Source organism: Notechis scutatus, chromosome Z (genome assembly GCF_049901735.1).
Source record: "Notechis scutatus isolate UNSWTSFEM ecotype Mainland chromosome Z, rNotScu1.2, whole genome shotgun sequence".
NCBI lineage: Eukaryota > Metazoa > Chordata > Lepidosauria > Squamata > Elapidae > Notechis > Notechis scutatus.
The window spans coordinates 10114517-10137334 of NC_142025.1; the positions used below are offsets into that span (position 1 = coordinate 10114517).

The 22818-nt window shown below is 38.4% G+C and overlaps 1 protein-coding gene across 12 annotated transcripts in view; it reads left to right on the plus strand.

Moving 5' to 3' along the window:
• Window positions 1-436: 436 nt before the first annotated feature.
• Window positions 437-22818, plus strand: part of DNAJB6 (DnaJ heat shock protein family (Hsp40) member B6) — a 65438-nt gene continuing 43056 nt past the window's right edge. For 2 of the 12 annotated variants that reach the window (XM_026680931.2, XM_026680934.2), the window contains exons 1-5: window positions 1152-1332; window positions 9964-10053; window positions 10974-11083; window positions 13090-13146; window positions 13791-13901. In XM_026680931.2, the coding sequence (XP_026536716.1) occupies window positions 9989-10053; window positions 10974-11083; window positions 13090-13146; window positions 13791-13901 (343 nt within the window). In that variant the 5' untranslated portion in view covers window positions 1152-1332; window positions 9964-9988. Of the gene's footprint in view, window positions 547-583; window positions 861-1151; window positions 1333-1921; window positions 2037-9963; window positions 10054-10973; window positions 11084-13089; window positions 13147-13790; window positions 13902-22818 lie in introns of those variants that run through there. The other 10 variants (XM_087948455.1, XM_087948457.1, XM_087948454.1 and 7 more) reach the window with 9 other exon arrangements.

Genomic DNA, 22818 nt, shown 5'->3' on the forward strand with positions numbered 1-22818 from the left:
TGCCCCTGCATGGCCCCATGGGAGCTTGGCAACCAATTAGAAACAAGCTTCAATTCAAATCCCAACAAAGGTTATAAAATCCAGGCACTCTCAGCACCTCAGCCTTTTTTTTCTTGATCTCTTCCTTCACCTTGAAGCATGTGATCATCCTTTTCACTCTGCAGCTCCAGAGGCCATAAAACCTTCCAAACAGCCTTCATGTTTCCAGTGTCTTTTTCCCCACTTGGAACTGAACCCAGAAGGGTATTTCTACCAAGGGCAAACCCTAGAAAGCTGCAGGGATTAGTCGAGGCAGCCGCCGTGACTTAAAACGCGCACACAATAATTTAAAAAAATATTTTCTCCCACTCTCCTGGGCTTGTCGCCATCCTTTCCATGAGATGCTACTTTCGAGGCAGCCACTAGGGGGCAAGCGCAGCACTAACTTTCCCCAAGAGGAGGCGGGAAGGCGGGTAAACATTCGGACAACTTATTCCAGAACCTTCCGGAACGTTGAGGCCGTGACGAAATTCCTCGGCGGGTCTCCCTACCTCCCCTTCCCCGGAAGTAAGTTAACATAGACACGCGTAGTTTAGAGTGACTCGCCCCATGACTTCAGGGGAATTTCCGGATCCAAAACCACTCTTGCTTTCCCACACCCGCCCTCCTTTGTTGCCGTTTCCTTCCAGCCTTCTCGAGGAGGAAGTGAAACCGGGAAGAAATCCCAAGTTTCCTCACAGCTGTGACCGGGAACAGCCCCGTAAACAAGTTCCGGCCCAGAGCGGTGGGCTTCTTTCTAATGAAGCCCTTCCTTTCTGTGGGGCGAGGAATTCTAGCGGCAGAGCGAGGTAGCGGCCCTCCTTGCTCCTCATAGGCCTAAGGTGAGGAGGAAGGTTCAAGCATCCCTGTTATCCTCATCTCTCCGGCCCTTTCTCAGTTGACCTCCAATGTGCCGCTCTCAGCCCACCTCGAGCTTTAGAAAGACGTTGTCAGTCCCGGAAAAGGCACCTCGGGCCCTCTCTTTGCGGGAGTTTCCCCGGAAAGGGGTGTAAACCTCTTGTCCCGGAAGTCCTCGTATTTTTCTTCTCTCTCTCTCTTCGTATTTTTCTTTTTGTTAACTCGCTCTATAAACGCGCGGAACAATTAAGGACGGGGGTTCTTCCGCTGTCTGCGCGCGACGCACTTCCTGTTTGCGGCCCTGCCAGAAGCTGTGGAACTGCTCTTTCTTCTTCTGCTGCTGCTGCTGCTGCTCAGCGGGAAGGCAGGCGATCTCCGAGAGTTAGAAGAAAAAGAAGAAGAAAAAGAAGAGATCGGGGTGCGGCGATCGCTGCTCGCAAAGGGGGAAACGAGCGGGTGAGCGCGGAGGAGGCCAAAGGCGGGAAAAACAGTTACGGGTTGTCACCAATTCAGCGCGCCCGCGGGGGTGATGGTGTGGTGAGGTGGGGGGCGGTGTGGTGAGGTGGGGGGGCGACCCCACAGGGAAATTGTGGGGGGGTCGTCTCAGCAACGGGTTTTGCGTCGCCCTCCCCACCCCGCCCTTTTTCCACCTTTGGCTCGTGCTCTCTGCGGATTGGCCAAAGCGCGCCGCGCGCTGTGGAAAGGAGGGGAGTAGTCGTCTGCAATACAAGGGTTTTGTTTTTTTTTTGAGGGGGGGGGGAGGAGGATTAGTGACGTCCCGCCCTGCTTTCCTTCGGTGGGAAAACTTGGGAGGAGGCCGGCGCTTGCCTTTCTTCGTCTTCGATGCTTGCCTTAGATCCAGGTGCTTTTCTTTATTTATTTTATTTATTTATTTATTTATTTGATTTGCCAATTGTTTACAAGATAATAAGTATAAATGTATACATAGTTGTGAATACATGAAATGGGTACATATAAGAAAAATAAAAGAATAAGAATAGGACAGGGACGGTAGGCACGTTGGTGCGCTTATGCACGCCCCCTACTTCTTGCCGTTCTCTCCCTTCCCTTCTGTGCGGCGTTGCCTTTGGCCTCAAGGCGCTAAGTGGGCAAGAAACCAGGGGCTTTCTCGAGAAGCACAAAAGGGGCCTGGCCTGCAGGTGGGAGAGTCCGCCGGAGCAGAGTTTTTTTCCGAATAGGGTGCCTTTAAAGACGGCTGGGCTTCGACCCGGGAACTCTCCAGCCGACATGGGGTGGGAAACTCTGGGATTAAAGTTTAAACGTGCCAAGATTGGAAAAAATACGGACCTGGAAGGAAAAAGATGGCCATGAAGTGAAATGCCAGTACTGACTCGCCTATGGTGAAATTAAATTATATTATAAATATATAAATTAAATTATATATTTCTAATTAATCCACCTATGGTGAGATAAAAATGCCAAGATTGGAAGATTATAGGACAATTGGGCAAATGATGGCCATGAATAATTGAAATATCAGTAGGGGTGAATTAATTAGAAATATATAATTTATATAGAACAGCCAGTTAGTAGTAAATGATGGAACATTTGCTTGTCAGAGAATTCTGGGAGTTGAAGTCCACACCTCTTGAAAGAGGTATAGGTTGGAAAATGTTGCTTCAGCACCGTCCTTTATAAACGGGTGAAGAAGGGAGCTAGGGTGCTGCAACCAAACAAAAGGTTGTCTTATTTCAAGGGAAAGATGTTGAGGCAGGTAAAATAATGCCAAGTATCCATTCTTTTGGGGGGTAGGAGGTACTTTTTTAATTTCAACTGCTTTGTTTTTAAATGAAGTGCTTCACCTTGGGGTAATGCGGGTGGAAAGTTTGGGGTGGCTCAGGATTTGTTGGTAGGCCACAGGCAGCTGATCACAGGAGCACAACAAGGATTCAGTGCTGTTGCAACAAGGTAATGTGATGGTGTGTGGAATTTATTGCTGATAGCAGTGTTTCTGTGCGTTGCCCAATGAAGTGGAGGAAGGGAACTTTCTGTCCTTTTTACTCTAGCCAGGGTTAGTTTTTGTTCTTTGTCGTAAAAATTTCTATTGTTATAAGAAGGCGTCAGCCAGAAATGATTCTATAACACTTTGTCTATTATGAATTGATAGCTATTTTTTTCCCAAAGCAGTAAATGGTTTTAGCTGAAATGGGAAAGAACTATAAATTTGCCTCACACATCATACACATAGAATATTCACACATCATGCACATAATTATTAATATTACATTGAATGTATTTTTTTAAAATATCAGTGATAGAAATTCAGAGAATAGATGGCCATTAAAATTTCCTCGAAGTAGGAAAGAAACATTTTGTAGACAGGATTTAATGAGTTTTAATGCTAGATGTTTGTTTTATAGATAATATTACAACATATTTCAGCTAACACTACAATTTCAGTAAATAATCTGGAAGAAAAAATATACAGCTAATCCTTAATTTATGACCACAATTGAGGCCAAAATTTCTGTTGCTAAGTGAGGCATTTGTTAAGTGAATTTTGCCCCATTTTGCAACCTTTCTTGCCACAGTTAAGTGAATCACTGCAGTTGTTAAATTAGTAACACCATTGTTTAATGAATCTGGCTTCCCCGTTGACTTTGCTTGTCAAATGGTTGCAAAAGGGGATCACATGACCCCAGGACACTGCAAGTAGAAGTATATAAAAGTCAGTTTTTAAGCGTCTGGTCTGAATTTGGTCATATGACCATGGGGATGCTGCAATTGTAAGTATGAGAAATGATAAGTCAGCGCTATGTTGAATGGTCACTAAATGAACTGTTGTAAATTGAGGACTACCTGTATAAGTATTAAAAAATCTTCCTGTGTATTAAAAATACCCACATCCATCTCTATTCTGTCTAATAACTCTTGACAGTAATTGTTCTAAATAATACTTTGTTTAGTATCTTCATAAAGCTTCTGAATGATGTCATTTGTCCACATGGAATGAAATATGCTGATGACATTCAGTTGTCTGACTTTGCCTTGGGCTACTCAGATAATCCCAGCAAGTTCCTCTCTGTCTGGATGCTGTAGGGGCCTGCATAGGGAAGAATGGGCTTTAACTCAGTAAAGTGAGTCCAGCTAGCTATGGGATTTTAGCTCACCTGTACCTGGAATTGGAGATTTTGCACCTTTGCTTCTGGAGGGGTTTACAGTCCCCCACTCAGAACCAGTGTACACTTTGGGCAGCCTTCTGGGTTCACAGTTCCAACTCAAGGAGTAGAAGACATTTGTGGTCAGGCAGGTCTTTGCACAACTCTATCTTGTGCTCTGGTTGTGCTTGTTCCTGGAGCATGTTAGTCACCTCTCATTTTGGGTAGTGCTTTTTATGGGTTGTTCTTGAAAGCTGTCTGGAAGCTGTATTGGTCCAGAGGTCTTCTCTGAGGGTTTTTTCTTTTCTTTTCAGTTGTTATACCAATATCTTCACGGTTCACAGACTTTATGCACTCTTTGTGATGGATATTAGTTATCTCATAGTAATGGTATTCATGGTAGAAAAAAATAGTATGAAATTCCAGATTCTGCAGTTTTTTTCCTGCTAATTAAAGAAGCTTCGGTCAATTAGAGTCTTTTTATTGAAAAAAGATATAATTACCTTTTGTAATAGGCATATATAGCTTCTTCTCCCAGGTTGTTCTAGAATTTTTTTTAGCCTTTTGCAGATTGAATTTTCAAAAGGGTACAGAGGAGGGCACAACTAGTACAACATTCTTTTTCAATCTAAGATGTAATGTTAGAGAATATGTTAGCAGTTCATAATTCTGTTATTTTAAAATTATATGGAATAGTAAACTAATATTCCATGGAAAATAGAATTTGCAGAACCAATGGATTTGCAGTACCAGGAATTGTATAATTATTAATCTATGCTCTGAAGCAACCTTACATTCACATCTTCTTTGCTTTTGGTCATGTAAGTTTTGAAACAATGAATCATGTCTGATTTTGATGAAACAGAAGTAAATGACAATTTGTGCAATAGTCATTCATCTGCATTGCTGTATTGCTTCTTTGCCTTCAGTAGCTACTATTTTTTAGTGTATCATCCTTCCAGATGTCCATAGATATTTTGTGTAGTCTTCTCTCCCATAGCCCTTTTCTTAACCATCATTTTGCCTTTTAATAGCTATTCCTTCTATTTCTTGGCTCCTTCCCTTTTATTTGTCATATATTCTTCAGCCTCTTCTGACAACAGAACACACACACATTTTAGAAGAAACAAAGTACCTTGCTTTTTGCTCTCCCAGATCTGTTGCCATTAGTTATACTGATCAGTTCTGGACCATCTGGAGGCAACCAAATTGCCAACTTCCGATATAATACTAGGGACATATTCAATATATTATCTTAATTAGCAATGGCTCCTAATATGTAATTATTATTGAAAGATGTTTGTGAACAGCTGATTTCAATGAAACTGGATTGCCTATCTAGTTTCATTGAAATCAGCTGTTCACATCTTTCAGCATACGGTGTTGTAATTAGAAAAACTATTTAGGCTGTCTTCAGTATAGTTTCCAAGATGTAATTCTGTAATATTAGAAGAATGTTTACTTTTGTATTGAGCATTTGCAAGATAAATACTATTGAAGCACATCAATATTTACAATGTTTTAAATAGGTACAATACATTATTTGATATACATTGTCACCTAATTGACCTTGGCTGAGCGCAAAAATTTTAGCTGGCTTGCACATGCTATTTGTTAGCGATTTATACCGGTTTAATTATATCAGTTATCTATTCCAATATTCATGCTTGCTTAAAGCAATAATAATAATACTAGGTTTGCAAGTTAGATTTAGATATTGGAAAAAACGCTGGAAGCTTAAAAATTAATTTCATATTGCTGTCAAGAAAACTACATTCCATGTTCCTAATGTAATCAAATGTCACGTTTGACTTGGGAACTTGTATTTTATATGGTTACCAAGTTATTTCATAAGGAATTAGATTGTGAATGGATGCATTATGATAAATCACAATATTACTTCCTGTGGTTTGCTTTTTTGTTTTTTATCAACCAGTCTTGCACTTTTCTTCTCAGTAAAGGAAAAAGAGATCATCTTTTCTTTCTTTTATGGTAGCTTGCAGCATGTGGGAGCTACTGGGATGCATTTCTGCTGTTTTCCTAGTCTAATTTTTATGCAAATGAAATAAATTTTTATCTTCTGCACTTGATAGAAGACATGAGGGAAGGTGGAATTCTGGTGTCTGAAAGCAAAGTAACAACAGGAATTCTCCAGTGTATCTTTGTCTCATAGAAACATTGCCTAAATGAGGGAAGACACTGCCCCCCCCCTCAATAATGAGGGGTCCTACAGGATTGCCCATACATTTTAAGTGTTTGGTGGCCTTTCTGCATAACCAAAGCCCAAATTGGCCACATTGCTTGGTAATGATGTGATTATAAGCTTTAAGAATGTGTCACAACCCTAGGAAGAAGGCAGTGGCAAACCATTTCTGAAAAACTTGCAAAGAAAACTGCAGGGATTAATCCAGTCAGTCACCAGGAGTCAATAACTGACTCAACAGGACATTCCCACTCTCCACAAAAGGAGGGATTACTTTCAGGCCATACATTCAGTTGTGCACACCTAATTTCCTTTGGCTGCCTGAGGGAGAAGACTTGTTTGATGGTGCTTTCCCCAGAATTATTTCTCTTTAAGTCAGTTTATTTTTCTTTTATTCCCCATCTCTTCTTTCTGTACAGGTAGTGCTCGATTTACAAATGTAATGGAACCTACAAATTACATTTGTAACCCGAGGATTTGTTGGAGTGAATAACATAAATGAACGTGAAAACTTCCTGTTTCTCCTCTGAGTCGATGGTAGATTCCAGGTTGGTTAGGGGTAGTCTCTAGCCTCGTTGCTCTACAGACTGAGTCTGAGGACATGCCTCCAAATGCACAGGTCATTAAGTGCACATGATGGATCTTAGGGTGGGGAAGGCCATGGCGGGCTAATGATGAAAGAGGACATCTGCCTAAGATCATCCAAGGCCTCCCCTCGACCTACTGAGATATCTTATGCTCCCCACAATTGCTTCCCTGCCTATCCTGCCGCGTAGGGTTTCCACATGCATTGGGCCTTTGGAGACTCCCCTTGCGAAGATCTAGGGAGCTATCTCCTCTCCAGTTTCTCCGCCACAGTTTCTTTGCCTGGTCCCAGCGCTCCAAGAGCAGAGTGATGAGAGCAGAGGGAGAGAGGGATGGGCTTGCTCTGCTCGGCTTCTCTGACTCACTGGGACTGCCTGCTGCTTCTGGAGGGATGGGCAACCTCAGTAAATCTCCACCAAAGGCTTTCAATCTCAATGCAGAAAAATGTTTGCACACCAGGCTTCGGGGTAGTGAAATTGCAGATCCTTCCCTTCAACTTGCAAACACTTTTTGCATGGAGACTGCAAAAATTTTGGACTCTGTGATCTTGCAGAACTTCAGGCCTCCATTCTCTGCAAAACCGGATGCGTGCCTGAAGCTGCATCAGATCACGGCCCTTAGAAAAGCTCCCAGTCTTGGCAAGCAAAATATTTGAAAACCAATAGGAAGCTTTGAGGCAGCGAAAGTGCATCCTTACATGTAAGATTCTATAAGTAACTCTTATCATATGTCATTCTTTCATTATAACTTTTATCAAAACGGATAATTCTGGTACATGTTTAATATGGCTAAAACATGTAGATGTTAAACATAGTTTTACAAATAGGATGTTAGTATAAAATATTAAAATGTTTTCACTCATTATGGAAGCTTGCAAGCATCTGTATTTGTATCTCTGCTTGCTACTAATGCGGTGGTGAGGGCTGATGGTCCACGGGAGCAGCTGCAGCCCGCGCAGTGCAGGTAAGTTGATTACCTGTCCAAACAGCAGGCAGGGACAGGGGGAGGCATGTGATCTGGACATACTGTGTGGGCCGCAGAAAAGCCGAATGTTGATGGGCTGTAGTGGGCAAGTGGCCAAGGGAGGCTTGTCTTTGCATGGTAGCACCATCAGCAGACGGAAAAAGAGCCATGGAGGGAAGGCAGGCGATCCAGATGCATGGGATGCAGCACAGTCGAAAGTGGCCCGGAGCAGCCGGCCAGCCGCGGGAGGCTCGTCTTTGCACGGGGACACTGATAGCAGGCAGAGGTGCAGGGGAGAAGGCAGGCGATCCCAATGCGCTATACGGGCCACACGCAAGCTGAGACACAGGTGGAGGGGGCGGCCAGCTGTGGGAGCATCGTCTTGACATCTCTCAGCTTGCAGCCCATGTGGTGCGTCAGGATTGCCTGTCTTCCTCCCATGCCTCTGTCTGCTGATGGTGCTTCCGTGGGAAGATGGACCTCCCATGGCTGGCCACCAGTTCCGGCCCACCAACTTGGCTTTCCTATGCAGCGTGTCGATATCGCATGACTCCCCCCATGTGCCTCTCCCTCCGTCTGCTACTTGGACAGATAATCAACTCCCCTGTGCTGTGCTGGCTGTGCAGCACTCCACTGATCAAGGGGCCGACGGGCTGCAGTTGCTGCCGGACAACATCAGCCCTTGCACGCTCACCACATCTTGCCTGCATGCTGGGAGAGTGGGTCGCCCAGCCAGGCTGATCATTCTGATATCGTTTATCCCTGAAAATAAGCCATAATACTTACTTTGGAGGGCCCCCTCAAAATATAACACTGGGTCCTATTTTCAGAGCAACATGGTATGTGCTTATCAATAAAGGATAAAATGACATAATTCTGTTTCAGTTTTCCCTTATGAGGGTATGATTCATAAGGGTGGAGATATTAGATTATTTGAATTTGTGTTTGGTATTAAGGAAGATTGAAAATAATAGTCTTCTAAAGTAAAGGAAAATATTGTATTCGGAGAAAGATTTGCAGAATAACATTTTTTTTCATTAATAATAGTTTATCAACCTAATAAAATACTGAATTCTTTTTGTGACTTTTCTTCTGCTTTTCCTAGCTTTGGCATTAGATTACATTTCATTTGGTTAGCATATTCTTTGTTCTAATGTAACAATCATTGTAGGAAGCCTTTGGACCATATTATAAAAAAAGTGGAAGGTTTGTCAAGGATATGAAAAATTAGGATACAAGAACTAGTGTTATATTTTGGATGAAAATATAGCAATATAATTGGAAGATGCAGTAAAAGAGGCCCTATAGCAGTGGTGGTGAACCTATGGCACATGTGCCAGAGGTGGCACGCAGAGCCCTGTCTGTGGAAATGTATCCCGTTGCCCAGGTCAGCTCCACTGCATTTCTCCATAGCGTTTCTCTCCATCGTTTGCAGGGAAACAAAAGTTTTCCTGCAAACGACAAAACAAGCTCATAAAAGAAAAATATCTCACCTTTTGCAGAGCTGCTGGTGTTGGGATGCCTTGCCTCCCACCAGCCAGCTGGTCTTTGGATGTCTGCTGCGGGTGTGCGCATGCGCCCGCACTCCCGCACTTCGGGCACTCGATGCCTAAAAGGTTCGCCATCACTACCCTATAGCTAAAAAAAACCACCTCAGTTGTAATATTCTTCAGAAGAATATGATGAGTTCGTTTTATTTTTTTCTAAAAGTGCTCCTTATCTGATATCTTCATAATTTCAATGGAATAAGAAATTTTTCAGATTGTCTAGTTGAGCCTTCTCAATTTATTGGCAAAAGTTAAGACTCAGATACTATTTTACCTGATTAAAAACTTCATTAAAAACAGTTTTATTAAAAAAGATGCTAATTTTTGGGGGGTCACCAAGACCAGCAGTTCCTGGGCCATGGATTGGAAGCGGGGAATGGCATGCCAGGAACTAGCTGCGCATGTGAGCAAAGCCTTATCTGTACATGCACAGATTCCAGACAATGCACAAAACTCTGCTTTCCCATCTATGGAAGAACTGCCCTCCATAGAATCAGTTCCTGATGCCCAAAAGGTGGAGGTCGCTGATCTAGATGACAAAGCTCTTTTCCTACTATGATTTTTTTTTTTTTTTCTGGCAGTCATTTAACAATCCACATTTTCATAGGGCGCATCATACTTTTTAAGAGAAATTTGTGTTTTTATATTGAAATAAAATCTTGTTTTACAGGATTCTTACCCGAACGCAATAAAACATGGTGGATTATTATGAAGTTCTAGGAGTGCATAAACATGCCTCCCAAGACGACATTAAAAAAGCGTAAGTATTCATTTTTAAAGCTATGGAACGTAATATTGTATTCCTTGCATTAGCCGTTTTTTGAGGGAGGCTTTAAATCACATAAAACTGTGTGTGTATAAACAGTTTTCCCATGCTTCCTTTACTGCCACAGGAATGCTTATTTATATGTTTACCTAGAATTAAATCTTATAATTGAAATAATTATTGGTCACTCAGCCTGATATTTATTAGCTGCAAAAGATTGTTTAAAGCAGAAATATTTTAAAACATTGAAACAAATATAGTTGCAGAAAAAAATCATATGTCAGGAACTTATATCAAGAATAAATACCAACCTTACAAAAATTACTCCCTAGAAGTGGGACAAGTTTATTGATCAGCTGATAAATTGAGAAATTGGTGGGTAATACTGGTTTCCTAATCATTCCTTCCTATGTTTCATTAGTAGATCGATAAAATTATCAGAATAGAAGCCAGTAAATAGTTAATACTATAACTATTATGGCACTTTGTATCCTATTTAGAACTGCAGAGTATGGATAATTTAATTAAACAATTTAATAATTAAGGTTTTGTACTTTTTTACATATTCTGCTTATAGAATTTAGAACGCCTGTGAATTTTCTGTACTGTATTTCCCCCCTATTTCCTTCTATTGTGCTCTTTTGGGACTTGCAGTGCAAACCATCCAAATGGTTTATCCTTAGAGTAGCTCTTGCAGAGTGCTACAATAGGTCAAGATAATTTCTCAAGCTTGAGCAATCCATTAGGGGCAAATTATTATATTGATCATGCATTAGGAAATTAACATTTGCAATCAATATTTCTGTAGATGTTTAAAAATGTTAAAAATTCTTAGTTCATCAGGCTAGCTTGTTCTTCTATTATTTTTTATGCACTGTTGTCCTTGAATAAAGTATCTTTGGTTTTGATTTCAGATACCGTAAACTTGCGTTAAAATGGCACCCAGACAAAAATCCAGATAATAAAGAAGAAGCTGAGAGACAATTCAAGCAAGTTGCTGAAGCTTATGAAGTGCTGTCAGATAGTGAGTAATAATATGAAAGACATCCACCTCAGTGTGGAAGTTAGAATATGCCTAAAACTATTGAATATATATTGTGGTCTCAGAACGTCAAATAAATTCTGCAAGACTGGATTGGGTGGAAATGTTCTCCTCCTCTGGAATTTCCCTGAAAAAATAGACACATGCTGCACTGGATAATTGTACACAGTGTGGTATGGAGAGGGAAGGAAAGGAAGTTGCTGTTAAGATGGGGAGCAGGTGGGATATTTAAGGGAAAGATAATTTATATTTATATAATTTGTAAACAGGTAGACATAGGTAGTCTTTGACTTACAACAGTTTGTTTAGTGGCAGTTCCAAGTTACAATGACACTGAAAAATATGACCTATGACCATTTTTCATAGTTATGACCTTCACAGCATCCCCATCATCATATGATTAAAATTCAAATACTTGGCAACTAGTTCCTATTTATGTCCCAAGATCATGTGATCACCTTTTAGGAGCCTCTGGTGCAGTGGTTAGAGTGCAGTACTACAAGCTACTTCTGCTGCAGTTCAAATCTCACCAGGCTCAAGGTTGACTCAGCCTTCCATCCTTCTGAAGTGGGTAAAAGGAAGACCCAAATTGTTGGGGACAATATGTTGACTTTGTAAACTGCCTAGAGAGGGATGTAAAGCACTGTAAAGCGGTATATAAATCTAAGTGCTATTGCTATTTTGCTTCTTTCAGACAAGCAAAGTCAATGGGGAAGCCAGGTTCATTTAGCTGGGTTATTAACTTATCAACTGCAGTGATTCGCTTAACTGTGGCAAGTAAAACCATAAAATGGGGCAAAACTCACTTAACAAATGTCTCATTTAACAATGGAAATGTTGGGCCTCAATTGTGGTTGGAAATAGACAACTACTTGTAATGTAAATTATATAAATTAGGCCAAGATGAGCAGCTTGGTCTACTTGCACTCTCCCCTACCACCAATATGTCAGTTGACATTTTTAGCAAATATTTAGCAAATATCATATGCTAGGTTTTCCCAAAGTATAATCTCCCTTGGGGAGATGTGGAGAGAGCAAGAGAAGGTGTGAAGAACCTCTTAGTTGTAGATTGTTGCAATAAATCTATCTTTCCCAGAGTTTCATTGTATCCTTTTCATATCATTTGTGTTCACTTTGGTGTTTGGATTTTTAGGGGAGATGTATAAATTAAGATTGCAGATAGTCCTTGATTAATGATAGTAATAGGAACTAGAATTTCTCTTGCTAAGTAACATTGTAATAAAATGTGTGATGTTATGTGGGCAGTCCCCAGTTACTATTAAACAAATTACTGCAGGTTCTTAAGCACCTAATGTGACCATGGCTTCTGACTTCCTGCAGTCTTTCCCATTGACTTGTGGGAAAACAATAGGGAAATGGTGAACATGGGACTGCAGGGTGCTTTGTGAGCCAGAAAGTCAAGACCTGGTCATAAGTGCCAACTGTAAGTTTGAATGATACATTAAGGGTAGGTGAGATGATGAAAGATTTAGGAACTCCTGTGGTATTATTAATCTATAGGTCCTGAAAAAAATGATACATGTGGAACCTGTCATATTGAACATTTTGCTAACTTTTAACTGAATTTAAGAAGAAATAGTATTTTGCTGTATAACCCAGAATCAAATTATTTATTTGGAAAAAGATGTCAGTTTTGTCACATATTTCATCCTACTTAAGAATTTATATTGATGAATCGTTATGAATGAAATTGTAATGCATTCCCTAAAACTTTTTCATAATCTTCAGACTTATGGCAAATACCAAAGATTGATTTAAAAGAAGTACTCAAAGAAGAGGCTGGCTTGTTTTATCTTTTTCCTTTGGATCCTCAACCTGGTCTTTTAAAAGTCAGGGAATTTTGCTGAATAGGATTGTTACGCTTAGAGATGTTTAGAGGGGAATCCATAGAACAAAGCAAATATGAGATCTTCAAAATAGTTGTCTTGGATTTATAGTTGCAGTTTAAGTACTTCTTTTCTTTGCAGCTAAAAAGCGTGATATCTATGACAAATATGGAAAAGAAGGGTTAAATCCCAGTGGAGGTATGTAAGGATTTAATACTGGTGCTCCTATTTTTTTAATGTTAAATTTTTGTGAAATTCCTTATAGCTTTAATAATTAGAAAGGATAAAATATGGGAAGAGTGAGAAGATAAAATAAAATAACTGATAAAATAATTGCAATAAAGAAAGTTCGAACCTTCTTCTTTATATCTTATTTTCTTTTCTGTATTTTTTATTTATCATTTTTAAAAATATGTATTGTTTTTATGTATAAAAATTCTTCAATAAAAATTAATTTAAAATAGTAAATATTCATGGAACAATCTACCACTGGTTTTTTAATAGATGTGTGTACTGATTTAAATAGAACATTAGAAATTTAAATCTCGATTCTGGCTTAGAAATAGGGATTCTGATAAATATGACATGTCTAATTGATTTCAGTAGTCTGCTCCCAAGTATGGCTACATCTAAGTCAAATTTTTACATCCTATCCCTGATCTGGCAAGGATTTTGAGAAAGAAAAATAAGATATCACATGCTATGTTGAGCTTGATAAAATGACAAAAATTCAAGAAATACAATTATTGCAACAATTTGTTATTAAAATGGTACTCTTGCTAAATTATATAAGGGATGATTTATTATTCTGGAAAACGATATATTGAATACTCTTTTTATAGGTGGAAGCCATTTTGACAGTCCATTTGAATATGGCTTTACATTCCGGGATCCTGATGATGTCTTTAGGGAATTCTTTGGTGGACGAGACCCATTTTCTTTTGATTTCTTTGGTGAGTACTTTTAAATTAAATTTTCACTTTTCCCCCTACTTTTAAGAATTCTCATAATTGCTGTTTCTAATCCTCTGTGTATATATGTTGGCAAAAAGATACTCTCAGTATGTCCAAAATCTGATTTGGTGTCTTTGTTTGGATATGTTGGAGTTTTTTGAAGATTTGTGCAGTAAGCTGTGCCTATATCGGAAAAATCCTTTAAAATATTTCAGAATTAATTTCTTTTGATGGTATCCTTGAAATTGATTAATTCATAGAATCACAATGCTGAAAGGGACCTTGGAGGTCTTCTACTCTCAGGATAGGAAATCACATACCATCCTGAATAAATAGTTGTCCTGTTTTTCTTGAAAATTGCAGCCGTATCTTCAGGAGGCAGGGTGTTTCATTACTTAATAGCTCTAATCTTTTATAGATTTAGTTTTATAGATTTAGTTCAAGATTTTAGATGCAAGTTCTAATGCTTTCCAATGTATACAAAATTAGAATGAATTCACCTTTTTTCTCTGTTTGAAATGAATGGCAAATTACATCCTACATTCTCCTATTTATTGGTGCAGTGGTCAAGAGGTGAAGATGCTCACCTCCTACTCAGAAGGTTGAGAGTTCAATTATATGCAGCAACAGATATTTCTCCACCAGGGCACAAAGAGAAAATAACTGCTGTGAACCACACATAGACATCAGGAAGGTCATCCAGCCAGTAAACGTTCAGCTTCATTCAGTTGCCCTGATTCCACCCTGAAGCAAGGGATTAAGAGTCATAAAAAGGGGAAAAAAATCTTTGTATGTGGGGATATGCTTACATGCATTGAATAGGCTATTTGCCTATTTTCTGTCTATCTGGCATCCATACTAGTAAGAATACACTTAACATTTCTTTAAAAAGGACCACAGTATAAAACAGTGGTGGCTTACCTTTTTGGGCTCCTGTGCCAAAAATTGTGCTTGCAGTCACGTGCCAGCACCCAGAAGGCAATGCGTGCGAGGCCCCCATGCCCCCTGCGCATGCGCGCGTGATTTCCCCTCCTGCCTCCTTGCACTGCACCTCCCAGCTGATTTTCGGCCCATTTGAGGCCTTTTTCGGCCTCCTCAGCATCTTTGTAGGTTGAAAAAATGGGCCCGTTTCGTCACTTCCGGTATTTCCGGAAATACAGGAAGTGACAAAACGGGCCTGGTTTTCAGCCTATAAAGGCTGCAGAGGCTTCCCCTGACCCTCTGGGAAGCCAAAAAAGGCCTCAAATGGGCTGGGAGGTGCGCGCATGCGCAGTGAGGTAAATTTGCCTGGGGCTCATGTGCCCACACATATGGCTCTGTGTGCCACCTGTGGCACACGTGCCATAGGTTCGCCATCATGGATATAAAAGAACCAGAAATGTCACAATTCTACCGTTGCTTTTAATCAAGATGCAGAAGTATTTTTCCTCAAACAGGCTGATTTGAATAGCTTTAGTTTTAGCGGGTTATAGACATAAATACTAAAGAGAAAAATATTTCCCAGTAACTACCAAATTTCCCAACTAGAGCAAGACATTGTGACACTTAAGCATTGTAGTTCACAATTGAATGAAATGGCATATACACACACCATCAGTTAATCTTGATCAGTGGATTTCTCAATCGGGGCTATGTCAAGATGTCGAAATGTTGACTTCCGGTTTGAGCTTCTTCAGCGACAGACTGAAACCTCGATTCTGCAAGGCTTCAATCCGTGCTCGATGCTGGAGCGCCCCGAGCCGGCTGGTTTCGGGGCTAAGCCACCCAGTAGAGGTGGTTGAAGAGGGGGGGAGACTGCCAGCAGGGTTGAGGAGAGCCGCATCTCTCCTCCCCAGCTGGCCATTACTCCCTTTCCCGAAGGCAGTTGCAGCAGTGGTCAGAAATGGCCACCACAAAGAAGAACTCGACCGGAAAAGAATGTGCAGGAGGAAGATAAGAAGAGAAAGTTTTGGTTGACCGGGTCAAACAGCAAAAGCAACAAATAAGGTACCCTGGAATTGAAACTGTTAAAAAACAATAACATTGTTCCCTAAGAAGATTTTTAAGCTGCGAAGGAGAGAGAAAAGGGAAAAGATTTGGTTTTCTCCTTTTCCTATACTGACAGCTAAGAGATTTAAGCAAGAAACTGGAAAAAAAATCCACTTTGACATCAATAGGCATTTAATGCTGAAAATAAAAAGTCAAAGGGATAATAAAGATTTCTGGATAATTAAAAGCTTTTGAAAACAGGAAAGGAGAGAGGAAGAATAAAAGGGCAGGATCTGGAAGGGAGGAGACTGCCTGGAATTAAAAAAGAACTTACAGCAAAATCTCAAGAAGATTTCCAAAGATACATTCTAACTGAAATATCGCAACAAAAACCCCAGGAAGAGAAAGTCGAAAAAGAAATAAGAACATATAACTCGGGACTATCTGGATTACTTGATGATTTCTGGATTCTTGGTTATTGTTTTGAATGACTAAAATCAATTGGGTGGTTGTTTAAAACTTTTTAAAATGGCTCCACTTTTAGAAGAATTGAAAATGGAACTTAAAAAGTACAAAGAAGATGCACAAGAAGGGAGAGGTTCTTTTGGCTTCGTATTTCAGTTTTTAGAAATGGAGATTTGGAATTATGAGAAACAACAAGAAATGCCTGCAGAACAAGAAGATTGCGACGAAGAAGCCATCTTTAATGAACAAGTAATTTTAGATTGGGAAAAACAACTCCAAAAAAAATTAGAGTGAAAAATAAGTATAAAATCAGAGAGCAACAGAAGAGGGAAATGCAGAAGAGAGAATTAGAACTAGAGAGACAAGGGGGTAAAAAGGGGAGGGAGAAGATGAGAGGGAAGAAAGAAAGGAAAAGAAGTTATAAAGGACAGAAGCAAAATATAGAGAAACGGTCTATTTAGAGATAATGGGTGAAAACTTAATGGAAAAAGGGATTCTGCAAAGGTACATAAGATAGTATGGTTATATTAGAAGCAGAAATAATTTTAGAAAATATGAAACAATGTATGATTAAAATGTCTGATAAAATAGCTATCGTAATTCAGGGGAATGCTTGCCAATAAATAAATGTAACAAAAGGTATATTTAATGATTTATAAAACGTGAAGAGAAATAAGGGAAAAATTAATTATGGAGATTACATGTGTTTTTAAGGAAGTATGATATTTAATTGAAAAGTGTTAAAGATGTTATGGTTTTAATGATTATTAATGATAGAACTGGAATGGAATGAGGGTTTATAATTACATATATTTACAATCTTTCTTTTTTTTAAAGAATATAGTATGTATTATAAGAATGTGCCAAGCAGAATTCGATTGGAAGTTATGTATTATGTATTATATTGAAGGTCATAAACTTAAGGTATATATTGAAGTTTAAATAAGAGTTGAATGGATGTAATTAAAAGATATAAAGGTGTCATACTCCAATTAGTAACTACAGGAGAAAATTTGTTTAATGAGAAAAGATAATATGAAATTGAAACAGAACAGACAAAAGTATAAATATAATGATTTGATTTGAATTGAAATGAGATGAGATAATCAAAATAAAATTGAGAAAATTAAAAGGGGAAAAACTATATAGAAAATGTAAAATAGTATAAGATATGGAATAGAATACAAAAAGGAGCATGAAATTGAGTTTTGTGTCTGTATAAAGAAGTTCAACACGGGACCATGCTATTTTCAAAAAAGATGTTTTACTTGTATTTTGTGTGTGAAAACCCAAATAAAACTTTATTTTTTAAAAAAATGTCGAAATGTTGCTTGGAGATTGGAGGACACTTACTGTTTGTGGATTTTTTTCCCCTTACCTTGCTTTTAAAATTCAGCAGATAACAGTTTTGCTAGGTAGACTTTGGTAAAACTTGAATGCTTAAATGAAGTGGAAAATGTTCTTTTTAGAAAATTGACGTGGACTTTTCTGTTTTTGGGGTTGGTATAGAAAAACCTTGTTTGCTCTCTGATGGATAATATACTAGAGTTAGAGAGTGCAACTGGAGATTTTTTTCTGAGTCTTTTTCAATTGTAGATATGATCAACTGATTTTCTGTGTTGCAGTCAGGATAGATTTGAATAGCTTGACTTTTGTCCTTCTAGGCAGAAAAATATTTACTTTTGATACTTAAGAGATAATTTCTATTTTAATGTCTGGAGTCAGCCCTGAGAGCTTTGGGCTAAAGGTACCCTAAAACAGTGGTCCCCAACCTTTTTGTACCAGGGACCGGTTTCAAGCAGAAACATTTTTTCAAGGACCGGGGGAGGAGAGAGAATCTGACTTTGGTAGTTTGCTTGCAGACGTTTCATTACCTGACTAGGTAACATCTGATGTTGTTACCTAGTCGGGTAATAAAACGATCTGCCAGCAAACCACCAAGTTCAGGGCGCCTTGGTCCTGCCTCCCTCAGCCCCATCCCTCAGGTGTCTCCCTCCCTCCCTCCCTCAGGTGTCTGCCTCATTCCTCTCTCAGTCACTCTATCGCTCCTCCAGCAGCCCAGGAAGAAACTGCTTCAAAAAGCCGGGGTGGGGGGTGGGGTGGCTTTTCCTGTCGCCACAGCTTCCCGAGCGCCCGTTTCACCCCACCCCGCCCGCCCGCCCGCCGCGGTTCAATCCACAGTGCTCCGTTCTACCTGCCTGCCTGCCTGCCTTCTTCGTTTCGGAGCAGCTTCGGCTGATAAAAAGAGGCGAATAGTTATTATTCTCAGCGAAGCTGCTCCCAAACAACCAGACAGGCAGGCAGGCAGAACGGAGCACTGTGGATTGAACCATGAGCGAGCCGGGCGGGCGGGTGGGGTGAAAGCGGGCGCTTCGGGAAGCTGCGGCGACAGAAAAAGCCTCCGGCTTCTTTGAAGCAGTTTCTTCCTGGGCTGGTGGAGGAGCGAAGAAAGCGACTGAGAGAGCTGAGCCAGAGAGCAGGACAGGCTTCGGGTTGCTTCCTCCCTCCCCTTCTTTCATTTGTGTCCTTGATCCCGATCCCAGCAGCATTCACCGAAGGCGAAGAAAGCCGCCATTTTTTAAAATTTTTTTTTTCTTTGCGGCCCGGTAAAGAGTGCTCCACGGCCCGGTACCGGTCCGCGGCACGGTGGTTGGGGACCCCTGCCCTAAAATACTGAGAAATAACATAATTTTCACTAATAATTGCAGAGAGGCTATAGAACTTAAAAATAAAAAGTCTGTTTTGAAGTGAGTAAAGATATAGAAGTTAAAATCAAAGAGATTAAGTTATGTGGCCAGAGGTTATGAGGCTTGGGTAGATTTGTTTGATCTGTTCTTTAAGGTATTTATTCTCTAAGAAATATCTGCCTCTGTGATATTGTAATATCTGTCATTGATATTGAAGACTAACTGAAAATTTATTCATTTATTTTTGATGGGAATGCTTTTTATTACCTAAGACTGCAGGTCTTAGATTGCAGTATGCTGAGTTTGAAGAAAATTCAAAAAATTCAGATAATATAAAATATAGAAACCTGGTTGTTTTTGTGACCAGATATTCAGGGAAAATAGGAAGAGGAAGGAGTATTGCCTTAAGTTGTTTATAAAAATAATAAAGGTGGAATATAAATCAATCAATAAATCAAATTAAAAAATAAAAATGGATCTTATATAAAATGTTTTGGTTGTTGGATTTGTTTCGGTGTCCAAATCAAGCTGTAACTTTTGGGCTTAAAAACTTTTATTTTCATTCCAGGTAATTTGAATAATTTGCCTCAACTTTAGAACAAGGGATATATTGTCCTCCAGATGTTGCTCAACCAGCAGTGTTTAGTGCATATAATAAGCTCTCAACTTACGGCTTGACTCTTATCTAGGACCTCTTCAAAATTTTACATTATTATTTTAATTAGAAATATTTAAGAAGGAATAATTTTATCTAGTTAAAATTAGTCATTCTTCCAGCCCTACTTATGGGAACCCTGATGGATGAAGCTCTCAGATTAAACAAGAGTGTCTATTTCTGTTAATTTTAGTTACATCTTTTGATCTTGGCTGAAACATACTACATTGTTCTATTTTGGGACTGCTTAGGAAAGTGATTTTTTTCCCTTTGAATTCTAAATATAACAAACATGAAATTATTTTTCCTCTTTCCAATGGCATGGATATATTTTGGAGAAATTGTTCCCCAGAATTCATTTCCTATGTACAATAGGAATAAACATGGAAATGAATATGTTTAAAGAATAGTTTTAACTTAATTGATAAGTATGAATAATAAAATTGTCTAATACTTATTCCATTTATTCAGTAGTTGATATCCTAGTATTAGAATATGAATTTTGAGGATATCCAAAAAGCCAAGGGTATTTTTGGGTGATGAATCTGAATTTAAAAAATAGTTTAAAATTTAAAATTAGCAGTATTACATTTTGAGTATGAAAATGAAACAGGTTACACAAGAATTCTTAAACAGTGATGTGCTCATATCTTCAGAGAGTAGACAGAAATATTTAACTGTCATTCTTCTTCCTTCTTCCTTAAAGAACAAGCACATCAGATTATATAGCTTTAAAACTGAGCTTGGACTTCCGTTGAAATAGAACTTTTATTCACTGATGAATCTGAAAGTATTATCTTGCTAACCTTCTGAAAGTAATATATTTAAATTCATAGGAAGTTAAGTTTTTAAGAATATACTTGGGGACTTGCATTATTCAATCGTCTTTTATGTAATTACTGAACTACAATTGGTACTTTTCTTAGATACCTACTCATTGCTTATCAGTTGGCTGCCAGAGGATTCTAATGAAGGATCAGAAGAAAGGTCTATAGAGGAGCTCTTGGAGGAGTATAGTTATGAGTCGATAGGAGATATGGCAGAGGAGCTGGAGGAAGAGCTATATGAAGAGTATGATGAAGATTCTGTTGAGGCATTTGAAGAATATGAAGGATCTTTTGAGCTGGACGATGTGCTAGTGGAGGAAGAGGACTTTTTTGAAGGAACAGACGAGTCCTTAGAGGAGGAAGTGAGTTTAGTGTCAGAAGATTGGGTAGAAGAGCCTAGCAATATAACTGTGGAGGAGTTGGAAGAAGAAATAAGTATAGGATCAGAGTTGGAGGAATTTTACTAAATGAAAGTCTTTATATTAATAAATTCTGTTTTAAGCTATCTGAAATGTCTCTTCGCTTCTCTAATGGATGCTTACTTGGTATAATAAAAAGTCAAAACAATTTTGTTAATCAGCTAAATTTCAATGCAATTTTAACATTATTACAAACTTTTAGTAACTTTGAGAGCTTTTAGAGTCATTTTGTTGATTTCTAATTAGCAGAACCCTAATGATTATGATTATGGTATTGTAACTAGTCATTTTAAAACGAGAAAAAATTATACAAATTTGAAGCTCAGTTACAAGTAACTTTTTTCTAATTTTTTTCAAAGAAATAAGAACACTCTAAATATCAAATTAGCTGCCTTGTGTAGATGTACCAGGAATCTATTTGATTCATTTAAAAAAAAAACTCCTATAATTGTTCAGAAAAGTTAGTACAACAGAATAATGATACAAATAGCTTTGTTGTTACAAGCAATCAGAAAATATAATTTTAACCCTTACCCAGCTTGGATGCTAACAAGCATCTTTGTAAATCTTGCATTTTGTGCAGAACAAAAATAGGTCTTGAAACATGCTGGAGATATATATAGAATAGTCTTCCCTTAATTGTGATTCTTGGGATGGATGTCACATTTATTCTTTTTTTTTTTTGAACAAATTTTATTAATTTTTAAAGACATACAAAACATAAATACACAGAAACACAAAACATAAAAGCATAAAAAATCTCTTTTCTGAAAGTTGCTTAGTCCCGGTTAAAACTCTTGGTACAGACACAAATTCAAATTCATATTCATTTTACATACCATTCCATATCACATTTATTCTATTCTCATGCTAAAAGACACCAAACTATTACTCTTTTGCTTTGTAAATAAACAAAAGAACAAAAGTTCTTTAATTCCCAAAGAGCATAATTGGCTCTTTAACATGTTCATGTATCATATTTTCATAATATTGAAATACAAAATGAAACTGCTGGTTGCTGTAAATTAAATCATTGATTAAGATGGGTGGTCATAGAGATTGAGCAAACAATAAGTGAAGCTTTGTATTAGCATTCTAAAATCATTGGGTTCTATTCAGTGTCAATTGTTTATATATATTAAAGGTCAGCAAAGATTCATGTGGCACTTTAAAAATATCGTCATGTCTGTAGTTGAATGAAATTTTTAATAGGTGCAGCTGGGAACAATGTATATTTTCTTCTAAGTTTTGATGGAAAAAATTAAAAGAGGGACATATGTTGTAGAAACAATCTGAATAACTCAATAACTTCATTTCAGTTTGGTTCTTTATTGAAGATTTGTAAATGGATATTTTCTTAGTAAATCTAGAGATTATCAGTCTAGAGTAGATTACTCTGCTGTATATACAGTTTTAAATCAACCTAGCTTATTAAGGGGTTTCATTATAGAAAAAAATTATAGGCAATTTAACTTGAGTTTCTAGATTTCTAGATACAAAATATAGATGAAATTAATTGCATACAACTAAATGTGATTGTATATTTGAAGAATTATTTAAACTCCTGAGTTTCCCTAGGAATATTTTACGTACTCTGAAGTCATACTCATAGTAAAAACAAAACCTGAATTGAAAAAAATAAACAGCAGGTAACACATAAAAAATGTCTATTTATAGATCCATAATAGTGAGCAGTAATATAATATAGTTCATGGGTGCACAAGTGACCTTCATACTTTGTTCATGAGTCAATGTAATAAATTAGGCAGCTACACCAGTGGCTTTACCTGATAATATGCTGAAGTTCAATATATGAAGACTCTTGCTACGGGAATAGTATTTTATTTGAAAGATTCTTATGCTATTGGTGATGTTGGAAATATACTAAGATAGTAC